The sequence below is a fragment of the Merops nubicus genome, unplaced genomic scaffold, assembly GCF_000691845.1.
Source record: "Merops nubicus isolate BGI_N331 unplaced genomic scaffold, ASM69184v1 scaffold15934, whole genome shotgun sequence".
Taxonomy (NCBI): Eukaryota; Metazoa; Chordata; class Aves; order Coraciiformes; family Meropidae; genus Merops; species Merops nubicus.
In genome coordinates this window covers 7,710-34,132 of record NW_008603766.1, presented here as the reverse complement: position 1 = coordinate 34,132, position 26,423 = coordinate 7,710, and the positions used below count along the sequence as shown (strand labels likewise).

The 26,423-nt window shown below is 44.8% G+C and overlaps 1 protein-coding gene across 1 annotated transcript in view; it reads right to left on the bottom strand.

Moving 5' to 3' along the window:
• The window catches only part of TRIM55 (tripartite motif containing 55), a 32,901-nt gene extending 6,736 nt beyond the window's left edge, over nucleotides 1–26,165 (bottom strand). The window contains exons 1-8 of the mRNA XM_008938788.1: nucleotides 25,873–26,165; nucleotides 25,234–25,406; nucleotides 21,357–21,522; nucleotides 19,789–19,884; nucleotides 15,679–15,912; nucleotides 14,616–14,638; nucleotides 14,392–14,516; nucleotides 12,174–12,391 (exon numbers count right to left, since the gene is read on the bottom strand). Of these exons, the coding sequence (XP_008937036.1) occupies nucleotides 12,174–12,391; nucleotides 14,392–14,516; nucleotides 14,616–14,638; nucleotides 15,679–15,912; nucleotides 19,789–19,884; nucleotides 21,357–21,522; nucleotides 25,234–25,406; nucleotides 25,873–26,061 (1,224 nt within the window). The 5' untranslated portion in view covers nucleotides 26,062–26,165. The remainder of the gene's footprint in view (nucleotides 1–12,173; nucleotides 12,392–14,391; nucleotides 14,517–14,615; nucleotides 14,639–15,678; nucleotides 15,913–19,788; nucleotides 19,885–21,356; nucleotides 21,523–25,233; nucleotides 25,407–25,872) is intronic.
• Nucleotides 26,166–26,423: the final 258 nt, after the last annotated feature.

Below are 26,423 nucleotides of genomic sequence, written 5' to 3'. Positions count from 1 at the left end.
TTAAACGTTAGGTAAAGACCTTCCAAGGGCAACTCTGTGTCAGCAACCCATCTAATCCATGTCAGAGAAACTTTGCTATTAGCTTTCAGGGAGAAGTAGCCATGGTTTAATACCATGTCTCTGCCAGGTAGTCTTTCCTTTGAGTCACAATTGTGAATGAAAGCTTTCTCTTCCCCTGCAGATGGTACTTTTGTAAATCCCATGAAGGAAAGGAGTGCCAGCTCGGCCATGGCTCACGCCTGGGCTCCATTCAAGGGATGAGATAACAGAGCCAGCAGAGCTGAGAGCTGCACAGACTCATGCCACACCTGGGGGCTGGAGCACTGCCCACATCAGGAGTGACTGACTGCCCTGGGGTGTTGTAAGTATGGGAGGGGTGGTATGTGTGAGCTGTGGGCACAGCACACCTTCTCTGAGAGACAAATCCACACCAATGGAGGTGCAGGAAGAAAAGCTGGAACATTAGCTAAGGCAACCACTTGCCATTCTTTAAAGCCACCACGTAACAGAAAAAGAAAGTCTTGGCCACAGTTAAAACATGTTTCCCCTCATCACTTGTTGCTGCTGCCCCTTTTCATTTGTGTGCTTGTTTTCCCATGTCTCCACTTGCCTGTATCTCCTCCTTACTAAAACCACAGCAGCTGAAGCTGGTAGACAAGAAATGACGCTGCTCCAACAACACCTTGCCCAGTGAGCAGCACCGTGACTTCCTGGGCAGATGTCTGTCATATCACATCACACCTTGTAATCTCTGCTTGCCCACTAGCAACACTGGATTGCTTGCACAGCACTTGGCCAACTGATGGGCAAGATACTAAATCAAGCTTCCTTCTGCCTGTCTCTCACTGTTCTCAGATGAACACAGTCCAAGGAAGCTGTGATAAATGGTGATCTTAAAGCCTCGGATTCAATCAGAGTTATTGACCAGCATATAATGTAACACAGAGCACAGATCATAGGAACATGTCACCAGAGACAAGCCTGGAACTGGCCTGCATCTGGACAGGCACCAGTTCCATTTCAGAAGAAAAAGAAGGAGTCTATTTATTCTATAAAATTAAATTATGAATTTGTTTATATCTATAAAAAAGAATGTATTAAAAGGAACAAATCTGGTGCCAGACATTTCAAAAGCACCAGTGCTGAGGTTCCTCTCCTCAGTGAGGCATTTTGTAATAAAGCAAGTCATACAGCAAGTGTTTCATCATGAAAAAAAGCCACTTCTTCTGTGTGCAGAAGTGCTGAGCCAGGAGTGCTCTAAGAGACTGTGCCTGTATTTTGGTCACCACCTTTGGTGACTGAGATAGACTCATGTAGATTTTATAGGGTGCTCTCTAAATTAAAACAAACAAACAAACAAACAAAAAAGCAATGAGAAAGTCTGATTACCTTTTGCCCAGGACTGCGAGATCCTCATTCTCTGCTCAAAGGCATGATACCATATCATATGTGATCGTAGAATCATAGAACAATTTGGCTTGGAAATTACTTTTAAAGCTCATCTAGTCCAACCCCCTGTAGGGAGCAGGGACATCTGCAACTAGAGCAGGTTGCTCAGAACCCCAGCCAACCTCACCTGGAATGGTTCCAGGGATGGGGCATCAACCAGCTCTCCAGGCAACCTGGGCCAGGGTCTCACCACTCTCAGTGTAAAAAATCTCTTCCTTCTCTCTAATCTGATCTCCCCTCTTTTAGTTTAAAAACATTATTGCTTGCCTTGTCTCAACAGGTCCTTCTATAAAGACTGTCCCCAAATCCACAATTCTATGGCATGCCTTGAATATCTCAGCATCTCTCAGGAGTATACATCACCTGAAAAGGGACCTAAGACTGAATCAGTGCTGTTTGATATGTCCCTCTCCTTTTTTTTCCCTTACATTGTGGCGGTGCGTGCAGCACCCCAGCCTTTGTCTTTATTTCAGACACTAGGCAGGTGGGCAGTGAACCCTGCAGAGTGCTGTGGTCACCTGCTCCCACGTCAGGAGAGCCTGGAAGGGACACGATACAATGCCCCAACAGCAGGACTCGGGCCCAGTTTACTAACTGCTGCCAGCAGGATTTTCAGTGGGATAGGCTGGTATTTAACTCCTGACCCACCTCTAATGGTCACAGGACTGCAAGCACTGCTTCCTGTAGATGAGCGTGTGCCTGCACTGGAAGCCTGGACTCTCTCAAGGCAGCAGGATGACAACTAACCAAATATTTCACAGACAGATGGCTTGTATGGTTGAGACATAAATCTACCACTATGTGATGTAAAACAGCAACATCCATGATTAAGAAATAGCTTTTGTCTACACTCTATTTTCCTTTCTGAACACCTTAACAATGAGCAGAATGAGTGATGCTTGGAGGAGGAGGTCGAGTGGAGGTAGAATTCAGTATTGAAATGAGCTAGCTGCAGAAAGACAACATCTAGGTGAGCATGGCTTTGTGCTAATTTGAACAGGAGAAAGAATTCTGTCCACACTGTCATTGTGGCAGTCCTTTTGCTAGTAATGGACTAAAAAAATGCAACATCCATAAATCAGATGATATCTGTGACTCATCAGACAAATCACAGAGCAGACTCTTCAAGGTAAAACTTCAGGTGAAGTATTTGCCACTCATATTAATTATGAGAAGCTGTTGTCTGAAAGCTGGTCTTAATGCATTGCCCTTACGACTCATCACTGCTGCCTCTGAATCACTCAGATAATTCTCAGAAGCAAGGAGGAGGGAGGTGTTAAAAGAGGAACAATCAAGACTTCCTTGATTTTCCCTGCGTGTGTTTGCTAAACTGAGGAAAAAAACAATTTCTCACCTGAAGCACAAAGTCAAGATGCAAAATGGAAATTTACAGGCTGATTTTGTCACTAACTGAACATCAGCCTGAGTGACCTCAGACCTGGCCACTGGAACTGAGCCCCAGCTCACTCAGCCAAGTTACAGAGAAGCAAAGGCAGAATTTTTGGACTGTTAGTTGACTTCCTTGCATGTAGTGTTTGCCCTGTGTTCCAGCTACAGGTTGAGCATTTTGGTTTGTTTCCAAGTGAAATTTAAGAGACGTTTAGATAGAAGCTTTGAAGCAATTTAATTTGTGATTGTACATGAGCTGTTCAGGGGTCTCCTAGAAAAGGCTCCACTTCACAGAGGAGAGATGACCCATTTTTCATTCAGACAAACTCTGCAGCTTTTTAAGGGTATGGAAATAAAACACCCCATTTTCTACCTAACAGAAGATACAGTACAAGTTTATCAAGATCTAGATGGCAAATATAAAGATGGATTTTGCTCTCTGAATTATCAGATCCTTCATGAGCACTAAACACAGTAGTTGCAGGGAGCAGAGAGCTTTTTGGAGCTTCCTGGGAGAGAGGTGCTGGGCTGTGCCTGCTCCTGATGCTGACAAAGTGCTTGCCCCAGTCTGGGGACAAACTGGGAAGGCTGTGCTGGGTGGGTCAGAGGGAAGGGAGACCCTCACTTAGCATCATTCCCACAGGATCCAGCCTTGAAAGACTGCCTGCTCTCAATCAAGCAATCTCCTCTCTTGGAGCAGCTAGTGTGAACTTTGCTTCTTTGCCTGAAGTGCTGGGGTTAAACCCCCAGCCCAGAATAAGGGTTGGCATATGGATGATGTCCACAACCAGGCAAGAAAGACCCTCCTGACTGGTTTTCATCCAGGGTTTGGCCAGATTTGGGTGGGAACAGATGAGATCACCACCAGGAGCCCCCACCTTCCACATTAACTTGGAGTTGTAAGTTGTGGCCCTTGTGTGAGGGGGGTTTTTTTTTTTTTTTTTGTTTTTTTTTTTTTTTTTTTTTTTTTTGTGCAGTGTTTGTGTGGTGTGAAGGGGTCTGGTTGTTGAAAGGACTTCCTGACTCTTCACAGCAAGTGGAGCTCCCAGTAACAGTGGGACAAGATTGAGACAGGAAGGGAATGATGAAGCCTTCTCCTGGCAATTACTGTATGAATGGGATTGGACTGATTGCCTGGGTCCTTCCTTCCCCCATGGCCTGGTTTTGGAATTGGCTTGCACCCTTCTTTGCTATGTTATGTGTTAGGAGTGAGTACACTGTTCTGTTCATTTCTCCAGTGGTGAACCACCTTGGATCTCTTGGTGTGATCTGGAACCAGGGGGAGGGACTTGAACCATGTGTTGCCTGTTAATAATGGTATAATGTTATGTTGGGCAAGCGGTCAGCAGAAAATTGCCTGAGCAGGTTGGCAAAGACTGAGTTTCCAATTCAGAGAAGAGAGAGGGAATTGTGATTTGTGCACCACTGCTGTGCTTGTGCCACCATTCCAGAGCAGCCCTGTGCTAGGATGTGTGTGGGACTGTCCCTCTTACAGAGCAGTAGAAAAACAGAGGTATGTGGGCAAGGAGTATGGTATGATCTCCCTTGGGCTTACTTTGATTTTAAATGATCTTATTTTGTCCCTGTTGTCTGCATATTGACTTGACAACCAATTGGCTATAACTTAACTAAGTACTGACCTCTCTGACGTGATTTAAAGCTGTCTTGTGGAAAAATATTTGAAAGATCACTGTCTGGAACTGAAGTATTCAGCAGCAGGGCAAAGAGAACTACAGTACATGAATACAGAGAGGACTCTCCCTATGGTAATTCTGGCAGATGGCATAAGGTTGCAAGCAAGTAATAGAAAATTTTAAAACTAATGAAATAAGATTAACATAGGCCACTCCATTAGTATTTCTCCTCCCAAACAGCTCAACCCTGATTATATTTTATGCCCTCATGGAATTAAAGCACCGTACCTATTGTCAGCAAAGGGAAATTAGATCAGAATGCTGTTTGTGGATGATTAACCTGCATTTCCTTTCCAACTCAATGTATGTGCTTGGGTCCTCTGCAGCCACAGCCAGCCATTTCTCCAATGGGGAATTTGAGCAATAGAATGCAGGGTTGAGTACTTCATCTTAGGTGAAATAAGCTGCCTAGCCAGGGACCCAGGCAAATACAAGACTTTTATGAACTCTCACAGATTTATATGGTGTCACTGCATGAGAGATGTTCCCTGCAAAAATCTGATTGGGGAAAAGACTGAACAAACTTTTTCTTACACATCCAGTGCTCTCTGCATTTTAACCAGGCTGAAATAATTTGGGCAGATACAAAGTATTTTGGGATCTGCCTCCTTCTAGTGACAAAATAAATAAGTATGTTGTAAAATACCTCTCACTGCTGATTTTTAGGATTCTTTTCTTGCAAACCAGGGCTAGAGGGGTTCTGCATGTGAAGATATTAAGGACTACACATTCCTGGAAAGTAGCTTTACTCTTCTTGATGTGCATGGCTTTCCTCTAGCTAGCAGGGAATTGAAGGGCAGAACTTAGGGTCAACCAAATTCTATGATTCTATGGTTCTAAGGCAGCTGAAGACTTGGTGTAGGCTTGCTTCACCTCCTGTAACCCATTACACAGACTGTCTCTAAGTTTTTTGGTTTGGACTCCAAGATCTGTTTCTCTCTCTCATGCACTGGAAAGAGCAGCTGATCTCTCTCTGTCACCCTCTGCTAACACCTCACTCCTAACGGTGGCAAGGCAACTCATTGATGCTGTCCCCTCTCCCTGGGTGGTAGTCATTTGCTCCTGGTTGTCACCTGCAGAGACTCAGATTCACTTCTAAAGACCCCCTAAGCTTTAGAAATGAGCAGAAGCACCTGAGTTGAGTGAGGTCACCTTACACCCAATGGGCAGACATGAAAAGGTGCCAAGTGTGAACCAGCAGCAGCTGGTGAACTGTCTGTTACTGGAGATGCCTCTTGTCCTCCACTGGACACAGGAGCTGCCCGTGGGGACTATGCTCCTGCCTGATGCTCTCCCTGAAGTGGGATGTGTCTCTTTAGTGCAGCTTTTCCTATTGTGTTTTGGGGGATCCACAAGTGGAACTGACCTTTTTGCTGCTGAAAACCAAGAAAATCCCTATCAGTATATTCTACTAAAATAGCCTGAATATAAATTATATGCTGCTTTTAGGATGACAGTCATGTAGATTTATATTATTATTATAATTTATTATTACAGTTATTTCAAGTAATTTTGTTACTTGGCTTTCAGGGGATTATGACACAAAAAGCAAAAGGAGTAGTGACCTGATATCTTGCATGACAGATAAGCTGTCTGAACAACCACCTCACTAGACATGGAGAAACAAATAATTTTTCTGCAAATTTTTCTGAGACCAAAATGCCTTTCTCCCTCACCTCCTTTCTGTTTCATGATTAAATAAATAATAAAGCTGTTACTAAATACCACATAGGAAGAGGTCTCAGGTGGTAGAAATGAGAGCTTTCTGCATTTGTCTATTCTTAATTTTGAAAGGTATTCCAAATTAGAAGAGAAAGAGGGGGGTAGAGGTGGAGGGAAGAATGTAATGCTATTTGCATGCCTGATTTCCCAGGAGTACAAACTCACTCTGTCCTCTTGTAATAATACAATATATTTTCAAAACAAAACACAAATGAATGAAAATCAAACTATGATCCATAAACTTAATTGAGATTCAGTGTCTGGTGCGCCTTTTCTTTTAATGGGGAGATACACTTCAGTCATAGTGCTGGAATTGTTGCACATAAAAGCTGAAAAATGATTTATCCTTTTTCGTGGATGCACCATATCACGTTGTACAGTGCTTAGAATGCAGTACAGAAAGTGAGCAGGAAAATAAAGGCATCTTTGCCTTGAAGAATAGACCAAAATTGAATTTTTCTGTCATTAGAGCGAATACCCAAAGGTAACTACAGTTGTTTTGTGTCAGAGCTCCTTGGTCTTCAGTAAATAAGATGAAATATCCCAGTGGCAAGACAGAATTCTCTGCAGATCAGCCAAATCACTATGGAAATTCAATTTACACAATATGTCTTACCTAAAAGGGGTGTAAATTTGGGGCTGACAGAACTATATCATGGACAGCATCTACCAAAAAGAAGCTACTCCAGAAGAGATGTTAAGGAATAGTTAAGGTTTAGTTTACAGTATTTACATCTGGGAGAACTTCACTGGGTAGTGAAGTTCTTAGTCCTTGACCTTGTGGGTATTTCAGTTCTTAATTAGTGTGACCTAAGGGAAAAAACCTTTTGCCTATAGAAAAACAGTCTTCAAGCACAGGTTTCTAAAGGGTTGGGATCTCCCCAGCTGCAAGAGGATGCATTTCAAGGCCATGTTTGGGTACTCCACACTCACTGGGGATATCAGAGAGATGGCTTTGGATGACTTTTTGGTGGTAAAAGGACCTGAAGTGGGGTGCCCAGTGTGTAGGGTGTGCTGTGTGGGCAGGGCTTGAGGTGACTCTCTGCACAGTGGTGCTCCCTCGGGGTGATGGCCTGAGTCCTGCTCCCTGGAGGTCCTCCTGGGGACCTTAAGCATGCTTTGAGCCATCCCCCTGAGGGAGCACTGATGGGTTGCTCATAGTGTGAATCCTGGCAGCAGGATTATTCAGTGGATTTCTCTTCCTGATTTTTACCACTCTGATGATAACCATTCTCCTCTAGATCTTCCTCCCTCATTTTTTGGGCTGAACAAGCTTGGGGCTCTTAACATCTCCTGTTGACCTACAGGTTCTCCACCCTGCTGGTCATCTGAACAGCAACTGAAACATAAGCCCATCTAACTGAGGGAGGAAATGTCTCTTTTCATTCTGAACCAGGGAGATGCAATCCATGCAGGAGTAAGCTGAAGGGTGGCGTTTCAAAGCTGCGAGGAAGAAGTTTTAGGCAGCTTGTATCGTGAACTAGCGTGATGTTTTGGATGGGAAGGGAAAAAGTCCTTTAAAACCATGTAGGAACATCACTAGAGACACTACTTAAACTGTTAGTTAATGGTAAAACAAAATATTTCCTACCCATGAAAGTACAAATCATGTATTGAATCAGATTCCAAAGACGATGTAGTATGATAAGAAATGCCAAAAGTGATATGCAGAATGCTAACTCCTGTGAGAAAATAAGAAGAGTGCTTCACCAGTGTTGTCAGGACATGAACTAGTCATTACCACTACATTCAGTGGAAAAGCTCTGTTCCCACAGCACTTTTCCATTGTATTATGCAGTTGGTAGAAGGGAGTGAAAACAGTGGTGTAAGGAACATCAGCCAGGGTTTTAAAAAAATGAACAAATATGGCATCTCAGAGTGGGCTGTGTGAAGATCACATGCAGGGGGAAAAGAAAAAACCAAACCACAAAGCTGAAGTTCACATACTTAAAAATGATCACTGTCACATGACAGAGACCATTTTGCTCATGACATTTCATCTCAGATCTGCAAATCTGACCATGGCATCACCCCTCCTAGCTTGGCCACTCTGCTTTTGCTGTTCTTCAGCGCACTCTGCCCCCTTCTGCTTCCTGAGCTTTCCTATCCCTTCCCCTGTCTCCAGCCAGGGGCAACCCCATCCTCAGCTGTGTCCCCTGCTCCTTCCTGCCACCGTCCCCAGAACCACATGCTACTCTTCTCAAAACCCTCCTCCTTCCAAAACATCAGTGTCACTTGTGAGCTGGGAAAATATCAAAGCCACCCAGATCACACGCTGGGAACTGGCATCTTCTCCACATGCCTGTTTTTATTCCCAGTACCCAATGATGAAGAGAGCTAGGTACCAGATTGCTGCTCTGGTGTGACTAAAAATCACTGTCGCTATTTTGGCCACATCAAACCTTGATTTTGCTCCTGGTAAATTAGGACCTAGGGAAACAGACCACAGTCAGGGAAGCTCCTAAGGAATATATCCAGTAAGGATTTCACCTGCCTATGGTGAGATTTGGCTGCCCACTCTTTAGTGGAACTGATATGAAGAAACAGAAGCACTTAATTTCACTGTGAATTTACCTGCTTTTGCCAGCTCATTTGGAATATACTTAAGAAGACAGGGTCATGGAGTATTTTAAAATTACCAAATCTGCTTTATTTTATTCCACTCAAATATTCTCAAATGAAACTGACTTGAAATATAACTACTGAAATCTGGGCATCAAATGTTGGTTTTGTTAAGACTGAAGTTAATGAGAAACCTTCCACCTCCAAATTCCAGAGTTACTGACTAAAGCTTCCAGCTGCAAGGTAAGTGTCTCTTTTACTATATTGCATGAACTCCTTCTCCTTGTAACTTTCTGCCCTCCCTGTGATGTTTTGTCATGGTGGGGCTGCTTACATACACCAAATGGTTGACTCCAACTTTAAAAGAAACATCATGAAATACTATCTACTTGTGCTTTTTCAGACACACACACATAATCTAATCTTGTTGTACATACAGAGGTGATTAATTGCTTTGTTAAAACATACAGCTTAAGCCTGTAAACCAGGATGGCTTAATTTAGAGTGCTGCTCATGGGCGGGTAGCCAGGTACTAGAGCAGGAGCTGGTGCAGTGTGCAAGTCTTTCACACACAGCTCCCTCAGCACTGTTCTTTGCATCTTTGACTGATGTGGAATTTCATAGAATCGTAGACTGGTTTGGGTTGGAAGGCACCTTTAAAGGTCATCTAGTCCAACCCTGCTGCAGGGAGCAGGGACATCTGCAACTAGAGCAAGTTGCTGAGCCCCATCCAACCTCGCCTGGGATGTTTCCAGGGATGGGGCATAGCCTACCCTTCTGGGCAGCCTGAGTCACAGTCTCACCACCATCAGCATCAAAAATGTCTTCCTTCTCTCTAGCCTAAATCTCCATCTTTTAGTTGAAAACCATCACCCCTTGTCCTGCTGCAAGAGATCTTGCTAAGAAATCTGTCCCCAGGTTTCTGACAGGCTCCTTCAAGTCCTGCAAGGCCATAAGAAGGTCACCCTGAAGCCTTCTCTTCTCCAGGCTGAACACCCCCAACTCTCTCAGCCTGGCCTCACAGAAGAGGTGCTCTATCCCTCTGATCACTTTTGTGGCCTTATTTTGTACATATATGCAGAAGGAGGAATACTCAAATTCAGGTTATACCGACTCTAACATTGTAATTTTAAGGAAAACATCTTCCTGTACCAAATGCATAAGTCTCTGTTATCCCATCATGCTGCTGGTAGCCTAACACAGAACCGGAAGAGATGATCTCCATGCTCTCCTTTAATCAAGTCCCAAGAACCCTTGGTGGAAACTCTGCCACAGCTCTGGCCCCAGGAAACGACACTGCTTGCTGCGAGGCAGTCAAACACACAAGGCAGCTCCAGAGATGGGGCTAGCTCCCCGTTCCCCTGGGAAAGCCACGCGCCCCAGCTGCAGCCACAGCTCTGGGAGGCAAAGCCAAGCCACGGCTGCTCTACCAGCATTGGTGGGACCTCAGGGGAGGTACCCAGGCTTCCAGAAGGCAACGAGAATGATCTCATGCATGGGATTTGTCCACTGCTACTGCATGCAAATAGCCGATGCGCAGAGACCCCGCCAGCCGCCCCAGCAGCTACGGAGCGTGTGCGGGAGCGACTCCTGCAAGAGCTTGTGTGTGTGAGGTGTGCTGCTGGTCAAGCACGGGCAGCCACCTGCACGCTGCCTGGGAGCTGAACAGCCAGATGGCCACACACTGCTCGGGAGCTGAACAGCCAGCTTGCCACTCACTGCAACCGCCTGCACCACTGGCAGCAGGGCCGAAAGGAGCGCGGGTGCCGCTCCCGTGTTGCTGGGGTTATTCTTGCTCTTTACATGCAGAGGAAAATGGGGATGCATTTCCCTTCACAGCCGCTGCTCCCGCCTCGCTGCGCGTCACAGCCCTCCAGGGTGACTCCGCTGGCACTGACCTGGGACTTTGCTGCAGGGGCATTACTTTCCTTACCGCTCCCTGGCGCGCTCTCCTCGATGGCTCCTGCTGCTGGGGCTTCTGCCTTCTTTGCACTTGTTTCCAGAGAAACAGGAGGCCCTACTTCCCCCAGCCCACTCACCGGGGTCGAGCTTGGGCTGCTTGATTTCTGCGACTGAGCCTTATACCAGCTAGGGTAAAACAAGGGATCGGCGGTTTCTGCTGTGGCCGGCACTTGAGTGTCAGACTCTGGGGTCTGTTGAGAACCAGCTGGTGTCACAACCTCATCCTTAATCAGGACAGATAAAGAGAAGAACAAGCAGAGTGCACCACGTTACCTTCCTGCCGTAGCCACGTTGCTCTGCGTGCTATGTTTGTTCTACCTCACTGTGAGGAATAGATTTGTCCTAATCTATTCTGAAAGAATAGGTCTGAAAGAATTTCAATCAAAACATGAAGAAAAAGCAACTATGATTTGAATAATGCAGATATAGGAAAGACGGCGTTACCCATTAAATAGGATAAGAGGGTAGAATTAGCCAGGGAGGGGGTACTGACTGATAACGGAGTGAGCAAGCAGCAAGATCAAGGGAAGAATGAATCTTTCCCCTTGTTTTACTGGGGGGAGCTTGCTACAACCAGAGATTCTGTAAGTGCTCCCTTGTTTTCACACTGGTCGCCTCAAGTATCTTCACAGCAGCTTCTACCTGCTCAGCAGCCTCCCTGGGTAAATTACGTAAGAGGAGAATTTGGGAAGTTAATTGTATGTAAGGCTAGCTAAAGTAGCACACAGAGTACTTTTTTTTTTTTTTTTTAATGTAGGTCTTTTAGAATAGGCAGCAATTATGGTCTTATTCTAATTGCATTTCTTAAGAAAAAAGTGTTGGCCTGAATTATTCACACCCTGGAGCTGTTTGCTGCTAGGCTATTCTCCTGTTGCTTGTGTGTGTGATATCCCTGCATCCACCCAGAAGATATCCTTAGGATGACCAGAGCAGAAAGTGGCAAACACCATTCCCAAAAACCAGATTAGAGGTATGATGTAAAAATTAGTGGTGAAAAGCTCACTAAATCCAGAGGTAATGCCAAATTCTTAGTATAAATATTTTAACAACCATTTCATTTATAATAGTTGCTTTGCCTGCTGTGATTTAACTTGGACTATCCATTACAACGTGCTTAACTCCCCAACTGAATCTTTTATTTACATGCACCCCATATATCTCTCAATTGACCTAGCAGCATAGTCTGTTGCCTGCCAAGCGACACACACGCAGGCTGAGAGGACAAGGTGCAGTTGTGTGTGTGCAAAGGCAATGGACAGCTGTGCTCTCCAGAGCATCGACTCCCTTAGCCCTGCTCCTGCTGTATGGTGCCTGCAGCCCACAGAGGGGCTTCTCTTGCTGTGCCAGGGCACACTGGGCAGAGCTGGCAGGGCACGCGGCACCAGAGCCACTTACCTGCCCAGCTCGGGTGGCAAGTGGTGGTGCCAGCGCCGGTTCCGCTGGGGGCTCCCCCACTGTGCTCTGCAGTTTGGGGTCCTGCTGAGATGGCTGTGATGCTCTCTCAGCCCCTTCCTCCTTCACCTCTTCCTCCTCCTCCTCTCCTGATGACTCTGTGTGGACTTCATCCAAATCTTCACCATCCACCATCTCCTCTTCCTCTTCTCCCTCCTCCTCTGATAGGACATACATAAAAGGACAGGGCTGAGCACTACATGTAGATCATATAAACACAGAATCACAGAATGGTTTGGGTGGGAAGGAACCTTTCAAGGTCATCTAGTCCAATGCCCTCTGCAACTAGAGCATGTTGCTCAGAGCCTTGTCCAACCTCACCTGGAATATTTCCAAGGATGTGGCACTGGCAACCTCTCTGGGCAACCTGGGCGAGGGTCTCAATATGCTCACTGCAAAAAATGTCTTCCTTCTCTCTAGTTTAAATCTCTCTCTTTTAGTTTAAAACAATCACCCTGTGTCCTGTCACAACAGTCCCTGCTAAAAAAAATCTGTCCCCATCTTTCTGACAGGCCCCTTCAAGTCCTGAAAGGCCACAAGAAGGTCTACCTGGAGCCTCCTCTTCTCCAAACTGACCAAAGCCAGCTCTCTTGGCCTGGCCTCACAGCAGAGATTTCAGCCCTCAAATCATTTTTGTGGCCTCCTCTGGATGGCTATGGTCTTTATGTAATTAAAATTAATTTACAATTGCACAGCAAAGCTACCGATAATCTGCTGCCTGGCAGTGGAGAGAGGCTGGGGAGAGGGTGTTGGTGAGGAGCCTGCTCCCACTAGCCTGGACTGGGCACTGCCGTGGAGCTGCCAGCACGCGCTTTGCAGCAGGGAGGACAGCAAACACACACACTTGTTAAACACTTAAGCTGGCCCTTTCCATGGGAAGGAGGACAGAAAGTCCTGCCTGTGCAGTTAGCCTCATGAGGGGCGTGCAGCACAGCCCTGTACTTTTTTGGGGAAAGGATACCTGGTCTGGCACCATCGGCCAGCAAAAAAGTTGCTCTTGCAAATTTAGGTGTATCTTTGTTTTAAATACCTTGGAGCCACCATAATAAATCTTTACCATCATAATAAATCTTTGTAATATGTGACTGGAGGTTTGGAATACCAAACTCCCTAACACCAGGCTGTCAAACTTGGTCAAACCATCACTCTTGGATCAGCTGACACATCCTGTTGTCAGCACTGATGGCTGGGCTGGTTTCCACAGGGAGCCCTCTAACAGCACACTTTCTTTTGCATAAGGACACTACTCATCCTCACAAATGCTGGATGCTGTTCGGAGCCATCCCAGCTCTGACAAACATGCTCCCACAAGCAGAGTGCTGGATCTCTGCTTCCATATCCCCCAGCTGCAGAGCACCCCACTGACTGAGTTTCAAATGCAGGACTGATCTCCTGACCACACTAATTCCTCATCCCTGAGATGTGGGTGCCACATTCCCCATCACAAGGTTGGGGGTGGGGGGTGGTGTAGCACAAGTTGTGATATTGGCCAAGAAGGCAAATGGTCTCCTGGGATTCATACAGAACAGTGTGGCCAGCAGGTCAAAGGATGAAGGTTCTCATCCCCATTTACTCTGCCCTAGGGAGGCTGCCTCTGGAGTATTGTAGGCAGTTCTGGGCTTCCCAGTTCAAGATAGACAAGGAACTACTGGAGAGAGTCCAGTGGAAGTTCCAAAAATGTTGAGGGGCCTGGAGCATCTCTGTGCTGAGGAAAGGCTGAGAGCCCTGGGGCTGGTTAGCCTGGAGAAGAGGAGGCTGAGAGGGCCTCTGATCAGTGCTGATCAAGAGCTAAAGGGCCCATGGGGGCAAGAGGCTGGGGCCAGAATCTTGTCAGTGGTGCCCAGTGACAGGACAAGGGGCAACAGGCACAAACTGGAACCCAGAAAGTTCCATCTGAATATGAGAAACTTTACTCTGAGGGTGCCTGAGCCTGGAGCAGGCTGCCCAGAGAGGTTTTGGAGTCTCCTTCCCTGGAGAGATTCTAAACTTGCCTGGATGCCATCCTGGGCAGACTGCTCTGGGTGACCCTGCTGGAGCAGGGGTGTTGCATGAGTTGTGACCTGGGCAGATGCACGTGTGTGGCAGGGATGTGGCAGCTGGGGCTGATCGCAGGGATGAACTGGGCACAGAGCTGCAGTTTAAGATGAAATAAATGACATACCTCTGTCAAAATCAATTTCTCGTATTATCTTTTCTTCTCTACTGAGGTTCACTGTGAATTGGTTCATATTTTCATACCCATCCTCTATTTTTTCCATTTGAAATCCTTTAGATGCTTCATTAATTCTAAAACAGAGAGAATGGTTATTGGTATTTGGATTTGCAGACAAATTTGTGATTTGTAATTCATTATATAGATCAAGAGTCTCAAGTTTAAATACTTACTTTTGTAGCAATGTTTTGGCATTCTGTGAAAACAAAAAGGAAATAACTGACTTCTTAAATGGTTCCATTTTTTCAAACATTTTATGCATTGAGATCTAATTCTTACACTGGCTGCTTTTAAACACACCAGTATGGGTCTCAAACATGACAACCATAAGATAGACAAATGACATCAAATTTGGATGGCAATTAGCATACAGCTGAGTAAACCTTTTAGTTCATTGGAGACTTTTGAATTAAAATCTGAATAAGATGGGAAATACATACAATCTCTACAAAAATGAAATGGAAATATTTTTGCTCTTTTTTTTTTGGTGTGTTTGTGGTGAAAAGTAATTGTTTCATCACCACCTCCAGCCACAGTAACTCTATCTTTGGCTGCCCTCAGGGGCATACTTCTGGAGCCACACAGTTTTATTTTTCTGGAAAGAATATTGTACTCTTCAAAGAGTATGATTCTTGGATGAAAATAAGTTGAGGGTCTGGGGTTTTTATTTTGTAGAAAACACCCTTCCAGCCTTTAAAATAGAGGAATTGTAAACTTGCAGGACAGGATTTGTACACCAGTGAGTTCAGTGGACAGGCTGCTAATGGTTTGCTCATGAGCTCCCCTAAGTTTATACTAAGAAAACAGAAGAAAAAATAAAAGAAGAAACGGCATAAAAATGTGACAGAACATAAATATTTAATTCTTGGAAAATTAATCACTCTGTCAATAGGCAAATGAAACCTATAACTCACAGAAGTTCATATGCACATATATTATACTCGTGGAACAATAAAGATACTTTGGAAAGTGTTAAAATTCCTGATTTTTCTTTGGGGACCAGAAACTCATACACAGTATTGTATATTTTGGTGCAAACAGCAAACATGTTCTTGGTTTGGATACTATTCACAAGAAGACTGGCCATTTGTCTGTGCCGATGCAAGTGTTTGAAAAATGAGTTTATACAAACGTTCACTCAAAGATGACCTAACTCTGAATGTGCCTAAAATTGAGAAATGCCTAAATATTATTTTGATAAACCCATCATTCTCCTTCTATCTCTTTAGACTATACCTGCAAAAACACAGCCATTTCTGGTTCTTCCATGAACTGGATTCCCGATTCAACCAGCTTTGACACAGCTTCCAAGTGATCTGCGTACTTCTTTATCAGGGAGCGGACGTGTTCCAGTTTCTCCTCTTGGGTTCTAGTGATTATTTGTGTCATCTCATTTTTTCTTTCCTCCAGTACAGAATAGAGATAATCAAATTTTTCACACAGCTGCTCTTTCTGTCGTCTGCTGCATTCCTGTGAATCATTTTGTTTATGTTAAACATGTTATGTTCTTAAAAGAGTTTCTATTTTTACAGTTACTTGGAAGCATTTTCATCAAAGAAATTCCTCTTTCTGAACAGTCCAAAGGATTCTGAATGACCCCAGAGACTTTTATAATTTTCAAAGTCCAAGCTATCGGAACAAAAGTTTTAAAACTGTTCTCAAACTGAGTTTGAAGCCTCTGAAAGCCCCCAGACATGTTATTGTATAACTTGCCAGCCTGCTCAGAAACTGTGAGAGGTATTTATGATGTCTGTAGTGGTACATCAGAGTCTGCAGAAAAAGTAAAAACCCTGCCATATTAGCAGCTGGGTTCATTTGCACCAACAGAATGGGTTTTAAAGGAGCCATCAGCTCAGATCAGCTCCGGAGTATTTTATTTTTTACCAGAGAACTTGGAACTATCTTGGCTTGGCTTGATTTTCACATACACCCTCTTAGACTCTCTTTTGACAATAGGTGTCCATTATATTCCATTTTCTGTGCACTGAGTGGAGGTAGAGGTGCCACAAAGAAAATGGTGTATGACAAAAGCACAAAGACAAGAAGGAGGAATAAGGTTCCAATTTTACCTTCAGGCACTGATTTTCACATCATTTTTTGAGATACTTTTACTGCCCTTCCAACTAGACAACCCAGCATATTTCACTGAGTAAGGAGGATGGGTTTGACAACTGCTTCATTGAGTGCTCTCTAACAAGAAGACCCTGCATGGCATGGGAGGATTTATGGGGAGGAAATTGGAGACAGGTGATCTATAATGTCTGAGGTCTACCAAATAGAAATACTTGAGTCATCTGTGTGCCCCAGGGCACACAAATGGGCATAACCTGACTGTGGTTCTATCTGGTTGTGGATGGTGGTGATTATTTAAATCTCTTCCCTAGGACCTGAGGTGGAATCAATTCCTCATCCTCGTCCCTTGTGGCACAATGCTGAGATCCTGGCAGTGCAGGATTATTAACAGTCCCACAGCACTTGTGGAATTGATAGGAGTGATTATTCATAGCCCTTGGCCAGAGAGAATCCCTCTTTTTTCTTGACTTTCAGCCAGAGCTCTTTCCTATGAGTCGTGGCAGTCTGCTGTCTGCCATCCAAAGGAGAAAAGCCTTCTAAGACAGACGAGTGGCCAAAAATCACTACACTGAAGGGTGGAGAGTGAACAGATTCTGTTGCATTGACCCAAGTATCCACCTCTGCTTCCCAGTGAGGAAGACTAGGCTAAGCAGGCATTCCTCATTTAAAACTTGCGGGGAGCCAGGCTTGTCCTGCCCTTCTGGAGGTCCTTACCACCTCCCAGAAATTCCTGATTAGTGAATTACAGGGTGGGAATAAGGAACCTTTCAAACCAAGGGAGTCACAGTTCCTGGGTGTCATTTTGTTGTTCAGACCTCAAATCATCTTCCTCTCCTCTTTCATGCCTCTCCTAGCTTTCTTCCAGTGTTTCCTGTACTTCCAGTTGCTCCAGACTCCTCTTTGGTTTAGTCTACAGTGACCTCCTCTGAAATGTCACTCAGATCACTCATAAAACAACCTTAATTTCAAGGCGGGCTTCTGCTATTGTTGCTACTTGACACAAGACAAGTGTCAAGGAAAGAAAACCAAAAGTGGCAGGATGGGAGCAGAGATCCTTCCCTATCTCTAAGCTCTAACATATTACATTTCCTGACAGCAAATACTGTAGAGTTGCAAACCTCAAGAGGGAGAGTACGAAACAGTTTCCTAACAGGAAATGCTGAAATAGATCTGAAATACTCTCTTTCTGTATAATATGTTTCCATATGGAGTCTTGACCTGATGGAATGGCCCTAATCAGATTCTGAGTAATGAAAAACATTAACAACCACATGACTGTCCAGCACTAAGCATGAGTCTCACTGCTGCTTCTGAGGTATCTGTATTGACTGGCCTACACATTTGAAAAGAAACACTGTCATTTTTTCTTCATTATTTAACTCATATTGTTTACAGAGTGAAAAAGTACTTATTTATTACTGTTTTCCAGTATTTAGCATTTTATATCCACTTTTTTTTTCCATTTTATTTTCCATATAATATATAAATTTGGTCTACCTTCCAAACAGCCAAAAGTTATACAAGTATTAATAATTTTGTTTGTTTTTTTCTGGCTTTTAGGGTTGGATAGGAGCACTAGGTAAATATAGAAGTGTGGGCTAATGCTTACTCCAGCTTAAAAGGAAAATAATAATCTATTTTCTGCTAAAGCAGATATTTGTTGTTCTCTGCAAATTGTTAGAGAGAAGAGACAATCCTGGATTATAGATGTTATTTCCATGCGTGCACATTTCTCAGTTCCAGCTGTAGCTTTTCACCTTCAAGGACAAACTGATGTCAATTCAGACAAAGCTCTTGTGTGGTAGGAAATGTGATTTGCTTGAAATGTAATGTGGAAGTGCCAAGGCAAGCTCTAAGATCTATTTCCTGCAATCTTTGACTTTAAAGGTGAAAAGCCTGTTAAAACATCTGAAGGTAGAATGGCTGCACTGTCTTTGGGCTTCATGTTTAAAGGTTAGACTTCAAACCGAGTGGATGACTCTGAGGAAGGTAGTTCCAGAAACTTGTATTTATTAAGGTATTTTTAGCACAATGTTTTCTCCATACTTTAGATGAGATGTTTGAAGTTTTGTTTCTGGTTCATCTAGTTCAACTTAAATGGGTATAAGCTTCTGCTTTTGTATCATTCAAATTTCTGCAGTTAACTTACTTGAAAGGCTTGTTTCTGTCTGCAAAGTCCTGATAGGAACCAATTTCATCCTTGTGATGTGAAGACTTCCTGACTACAAAGTTCTGACTGCTGCTAACACGCCCTCTCGTTTACTTGGGCTAATGGTTTTATGTTCTCTGAATCAAACTTGTACATTTTCCATTCTTCCTTGCTCTGAGGAAATAGGAGCCTTGGGCAATTGTGTACGTAGATTGTGGAATCAATTTTTTGTACCAGTTAGAATCTATACATCTTTGTTTAACTTCTTTTTCTCAGCCATTTCTCTTTTGTGCTCCAGCTCTGAAGGGTCAATATAATTCTAATTGGGCTGAGAGGGATGGGACTCCTTCACTAGTTGCTTCATCAAACTCTGATCACAAAATCTATTCATATGAGCACCTTTCAGCCTATTGCTCTGTGATATTGAAATTGGTCAGAGCTGATATTTATATTTGCTTTGCTGGTGCAAACCTCTTGGAGGAGCTGAAAGCTGCTTCTGCTGTTGAATGACACAAAACTAATTCCAGCTCTGCCAGAGTAAGACCTTTACCAGAAAATCCAGAAAGAACCCAAACTCTTCCCTTCCACAAGCAACAAAACAAGAATCCTTAAAGGACAACTTAAGTGTATTAAAAAAACTACTTCTATGCAAAACACAAAGCAACCAAATACAGAGCTCACTGACACACTGTAGGTACCCTGTGGCTGAGACCCTCTGTTCACAGGACCAGTCAGGTGTTAGACTAACACTGGTCTTTTGCACCTCTAGAACCTGATCTTAGATGTTAAATAAGCTGGGAGTTGGTGTAATTTTGTTGGGTCTGCTTTTAACTTCAGTGATATCCTGTGCCACTAAGAACACTGAGCAAGATGTGCTGATGTGGATTATCCCTAATTCTTTGTCCTTGACCCTATGGCCAATGTCAGAGGCAGGGTGCTGAGCAGGATGTACACTTTGGTGGAGGCAGTACAGCCAATACCATACAAAGCCACTGGTAATGGTTTAGCAAAACAATGTGGAAATGCATTTGGGTAAAACGAGGTCTGTTAAAGAACAATTGTTCCCAGTGGTTTAAAAGGTGACTTTATACTGAAATAACTGCAATTAAAGAGGTGGTACCTACCTCAACTGTCTTGCAGGTCTCCTCCAGCTGGGTGACTATCCCTTGCACTCTGTCGTTGCTCCCCACCAGGACTGCAATGCCATCACTCAGCTCGGACTGGGCAGTAAGGGGAGAGCAAGCAGGAGGGGGTTAGACACTGTCCCACTTCAGGGTGGCACATTGAACAGTGGGGAGCAGGAGATGAAGGAACCATACCAGAGTATTAGCTCTTCTTCCCATCAGAACCAAGGGAAACTGGAGCTTCACCTGCCCACAAGTCACCCTACACAACCCTGACATTTGTTTCCTTTCCCAAAACACTATGAAAATATTGATATTTTGAAACTTTTCATGGAGAAGAAGCTGTGGTTTGGAAAGCAGGAAACACTTTGTTCTAGGAGGTTCTTCTAGATGCTTTCGTTTGAAGCGCTAGATTTCAACAGCCCCAAAATAATCCTTTTGGATTTTTTGAGAGAAAAGACTTCATCTCTTGAAGGGCTGGGTTTTTCAGTGCCGGGGTCTAGCTGGCACTGTGGTACTTCCCTGAGGAATGTAGCTCTTGGCCCTGGAGAGGAGAGGTGTCCCATAGACCTGGAAGGACCAGGTCACTACAGAGCCCCTGGCGCGAGGGCGGGGGCTGTGGTGAGAAGGGAAGGGAGAAAAGGGGGAGAAGGTGGAGGCTGAGCCATTGGCACAAGGGAAGTCTTGGGTGTGACAGCCCCTTTCCACAGGCACTTTGGGAAGGAAACCACTGCTTGCAAATCTCCAGCCAAAGGGAGTGACTGGGAGAATGGATTTAGTCCAAGAAACTTCTCCCCCTTCTCCCTCCTATTTTGATTGAAAAGGATGTTTGTAAGCACTTCCTAAAGCGACTTCTCATTTGTAGTTTCCACACACAAGCACCTGTGTGACAAAGTTGGAGGCTGGGATTGCAAACTTGGCCTCTCTGATTGCTTTCCCCACTGGGGCTCTCCAGAAAAATGAGCTGTTTATCTCAGGAGGATAGCCCAGTGAGTCAGGTTTTAAATTAATACTGTATTAAAAATAAACAAGTCTTTTACTGGTGACAGCAAGGGCAGAGGATATTAGGTACATCCTGTGCTGCCAACTATTGAATATTCCTTCATTCACTTGCAGGAGGATGTTTTTCACTCAACTTTTCTTAAAAATGGGATGCTTAAAGGCAAAAGTGCCTGATGGATAACAATTTGATTTGTAGTGATCTGTTCTCTTTCCAGTTCACGTGCTGGAAATCCTGCTTGTTTTTCTGATCTAAAAGCACTGAAAAAAAGAATTAGGAACCTCAAAAGGGAGATCCCCAGCTTCACATCAAACGGCTCTCTAGGTTTACTCACTATACTAATAAAAATTGGGACACTGTAATATCTGTCTGTGCAATCTCTCATAAGTTTATTTTCCTGTGTTTCTAACCAGCTCCTGCAGATGTGTGTGAGACTTTCACTCACACAGAGGAATGGCAAGGACACCTCCAGGTCCCTTGGAAACTTCCAGAAAGCCCATGGGAATACTTTCCTGTCAACGGTCCTGTTGGTTGCTGGGAGGACTGTGAGACACAAGAAGATCTTTACCTTCTGTTGCTGGTAAACGTTTGTGAGGGGAGCAACTTGACAGTCTTTGTGGGCACCAAAGACTTTGCACAAGGAGCAGGTGGGCATTTCACAGTTCAGACAGTAGATATTAATTCTCTCATCTTCGTGCTCTTCACACATTAGCTGGTCACATTTCCTTTCTGGTCTGCAAAAGAGGACACGTTTAAATTGAACTTGGTGCTTGTGAGTTTCTGATGACAACACAAGGTATTGGCATGAAATATGGTACATGTAGAATCATAGAATGTTTTGGGTTGGAAGGGACCTCTAAAGGTCACCTAGTCCAACCCCACTAAAAAAAGCAGGGACATCTCTAAGTAGGTCAGGTTGCTCAGGGCCCTATCAAGCCTGACCTTGAACGTCTCCAGGGATTTGTGTAGCAGTGTCCAAGGCTGATTTCAATATGCAGTGTAGGCTTAACCCTGCCACATGGGATAATTAAATAGACAGTGGTACAGCTTAATGTCCTGACACAACAAGATGTGATCATAGAATCACAGAATCATTTTGGTTGGAAGAGACCTTTAAGATCATCAAGTCCAACCATTAACCCAGCACTGCCAGGGCACCACTAACCCATGTCCCTCACACCACATCTCCACAGCCTGGAAACCCCTGCAGGGATGTGGTCTCCACCACTGCCATGTGCAGTCTGGGCCAGGCCTGGACAGCCCTTGGGGGAAAGAAAATATATGATGACAATATAGCAACATGATTTCAGATGGGGGTTGCAGATGGGAGAGTGACTGAATCCTCACTCATATTTTAAAATGTAAATAACCTCACTCAAGTTTTATCTCAAACTGCTCATGTACTTTAATTAGCATTCAACATCTGTCTGAAATATGAAACATGTAATTTCATTTGGGTTCTTCATGCAAAGTGTTGGTCACTTGGCCTTAATGCAGCACAGCTCTCATGCAGGGGACTAATCTGAGGCAAGAGTTGTAGGTATCGATGGACCTTTATGCTCTTAACTCTGCAGCTCTGCTGATGAGCTTTGTGAGTTGGGGTTGGGACTGTCAATATCAAACTCAGTCCTTATGGACTTTACACTAGGCCAGTAACCAAAATAAGGTCTCACACAAATTAATTCTAGCTGGGTAGCACATGTCTAGTTTGTACAACCTTTTAACAGTAAGTAACTAGGTTGTACCTGCCACCAAGGGCATGGGTTCCACCAGAAGCATTGCTCTCCTGTGCTAAGCCAGGGACTATAGCTCAGTCCTGATCTTCTCTTCACCAAAATGATTCAGCCATATACACACAAGTCAATTCCTTCTATGTTAGGAACTAACTCAGTTGTAGCTTCCTTTAAACAAGCCACTTAACTGATGTTCCTGGTGTAAATGAAAGCTCTAGTCCAGTCTGTGTGGGCAGGCTGATGCTTTCTGAGCCCATGCTTCAGGTGTAGGACCCTGAGCACCTCTGTGACAAGCACGTGAGTGTGAGGATGTGGTACCAGAGCACAGGGTCTGGAGATATATGGAGGGAGTGTGCCTAGGGGTTTAAGCCTCCAAAGGTCACCACTCCTACTGGGGCAACAGTAAATATTTCCAGGATAAACCATTATTGCCTTCTGCTACCATTTGGAAGGAGAACTATGACTTATCTGTAGCAAGTGGAGCAATGGCATCACAGAAATAGATATTTTCATCATGGAAATATCTCTTTTCATCATTAAGTAGAAAATATTTTCCCATATTATATTTTAATGGAATTACACGGAAACATCTTTTTAAAAGGCATTCTGCAGAGCTTTGTAGCAAGGAGGCAACCAGTAATTCTATTTAAGATTAAAAATATATGGGAAAATCATTATTTTGGGTGTTTTCTAACATAAATGATTCTATGATCCTATGACTTCTTGGTTTCAGTGGGGCAGCAGAGGGTAAAGCCACAGCATATTATGGGAGCCTGAGGAACGTTAGGTGGAGGGAGATAAGCAGTGGAGGCCTACAAAGTGTCCAATAGTTTAGATAAAGCTGCTATGCATTGCCCTGCTCTGTCACCCTGACAATAACTTCCACCCTAAGGACATACATGAAGGTTAAATGAGCGTCTTAAACAAAACAAACCTTTTGGGCAAATATCTACTCAGCAACTCATGTTCATATCTGCATTTTTTTTCTATTCTGTTTTATTCACCATGTGTTTTACTTTTGTGGAATTAAGAAAAATTCTACTCAATTTCTCACATTTCTGTTTAACTGAATTTTGTCCCAATTGTCCATGAACTCCATGGGCAAAGGAGACACGTTTCTTTAGTTTTTAAGTTAAACACAACCGTGAGCTGAAAAAACAACAAACAAACAAAAAAAAGCCCAAGAAAGACATAAGGCCACACACGTCCAGCTTATTTGGTCAGAACCAAAGTCCACCACCGTAGCTTTGCTGATTAATTTCCTCCAAGATTTCCCTGACTAAAATAATATTTGGGTATCAATTACACTCACAGAGGTAGCTGACCTTCCCTTGGCACGGAGAGCAAAGGGCAGCAGAAAGGACAATTCTGAGCCAACTTCGTGCTCTCCGACGCTTTGGAGCTCAAACCCATGCCCAGCTACAACCGTCCCTGACGGGATTTAAACAGCTGAAAATAGCCAAAGTCACCACTGGGCCCTGAAACATTCTCTGTGCTGGTGGCTGTCCTCTTCTGCTGGAGGAGGGTGGAAGGGCCCTGGGCCACCCCAGGCACTGGGCTCCAGTGGTTGTGTCCACCTGTTCCAGCAATATTGCCTCACTGTCCCAGTGAAACTCAGCTCCTTGTTGGGGCTGGATGGCAAGACTGAGAAGATGGGAAGGTTTCCTAACGCTGGATCCATTACACACCCAATGCAGGCAATTAACACTCAGGAGTAATCTTACTTTTTTAGCATCAGCCCACTCCTCTGCCCTCAGGTCCTGATTCCTGGGCACAGCCACACAGTACTGATACGTATTATTTCTGGCTATTCCTTCTCTTTTATGGAGTCCTAAATAGGAATGGATTTTTTATTTATTTTTTTTTAATTTAGTTTCAATTTGACATTATGATGCAGGGTATTTTAGAATCACAGAATTGTCTTGGCTGGATGAAGATTATCAATCCCAACTGTTGCCCCAGCACTGCCATGTCCCCACTAACCCGTGTCCCTCAGCACCACATCTCCGCAGCTTGGAAACCCCTCCAGGGATGGGGACTGCACCACTGCCCTGGGCAGCCTGTTCCAGAGCTTGACAGCTCTTCTGGGGAAGAAATTTTTCCTAATAGCCAACTTAAACCTCCCATGGCACAACCTGAGGCCATTTCTTCTTGTCCTGACACTTGTTCCTTGGGAGAAGAGACCAAACCCTGCCTGGCTCCAACCTCCTTTCAGGTGTGAAATTCAGTTTTCTTGTTTCCACCATGTTCCTCATGATTTTCTACGAAGATTTGAAATTTCTTTCCCTTCCTTAGCATGAGAACACACAGGTTAAAGACAAATAAGAATTTTCTGAACTCTTTTTAAAATAAATGGTGTGACCCTAGCTACTTTGTCCTTACTCAAGTGAGGAGCCATGCTAACCTCGGGGGCTTTGTTTGCATGGGTGCTTCTCATGGGAATATGCACAGCACAATCCTCTGCTATAAGGATAAATGAAACACCAATTTGGATATGGTTTCCTGTGCTCAGTGAGTTGACTTCACTGGCCAACAGACAGACAGACAGGCAGGCATGGCAGCACAGAATCCCCTTCCACTTTTCCAAGAGAGAAAACAATAAAATCAACCTCACGTGCACCAAATGGAAAGACCAAAGGCCACTGGTCTCCTGACCCATGTCTGCTTTTGTGGCAAACCTCCTCTGCAGGGCACACATTCACTGGTTTTTACCTTGTGGACTCCTGCTTGTAGATGTCAATGATGTTCTCCACCAGCAGGTTCCTCTGCAGCCCGTAGACGCCGTGCCGGTCGAGGACCACTTCATGCCTGCAGGAGGGACAGCGAAAGCGGCCTCCCGACGCCATGGTCGTGCCTCCCCTGGTTGGCAGGTAGGGGTTGGAGGCCTGCTCTTGCCAAACAGCACAAGAAGAGGTGAGTAAGGCCATGCAAAACCATGAAAACCTTTCAGAATCACGCAAACAAAAACACACTTGTAGGAAAACCTTGGTCAGTATGCCCAGGGAGAGGATGGCTCCCACAAGCAGCCCTAGGAGAGCACCCGGTGACTGCAGGGTGAGGGGCTGGTTCCTCATGTCCCCACAGTTAACAGGTGACACTTTCATCTGCTGTGAGCTCAGCCCTGGCCACCAGGGACACTCAACTGATATTTTAAATCACTCCCTCTCTCCGTCTTACTGACTGTTAGAAGTAATCAGTCAAAACTTGTTACAGAATTCTGCTTTTCCCTTCCCTTCAGCTGGTGCTGCCTGGGCAGCAGAGCTCTGCGGCTAGCGCTGGGTGAGGGGCTGGGCTTGGTGAGCTCAGAGGTCTCTGCCAGCCAGAACAACTCCACGGTTCTACGAAGCCTACCTGGAAAATGTCGCTGGCGCACTTCCGACAGAGGTTGTGCTGGCAGGGCAGGATGACCACCGGCTTGGTGAACATCTCCAGGCAGATGGGGCAAATCAGCTGTTTCTCCAGGTTATCCATGGTCTGCTGCTCTTTGGAGAAGGACTTGTAGCTCAGGGAGGTGCTCATCCCTCGCTTTTCCAGGGGCATACGCTCAGGATGAGGGCCTTGCGGAGGGCTTTCCGGGTTGTTTTCCCTTGAAATAAATCCAAGGCTGTGCTGCGATCAGAGGCTTCCTGGGCTGCTCTGGCCGGAGGACATTGTTTGAACGCGGGGCCGAGGGGAGCCAGGGCTGTTTTTAGCAGCGCCGCGTCACAAGATGCCATCCTGCCGTGCCCATATAAGCACGTGAGAGCAGGACGGGCTGGGACAGGTGACGGCTGCGGGGGGACGGAGGGGTGGCCGGCCCGGCCCTGGCTCTCCTCACTCACACATGCTGGCTTTCATCCCTCGAGGAGGAGGGCGAGCGATAAGGCAGCGTGATCCGCTCCCTGTCTTATCTGCCCGGCAGT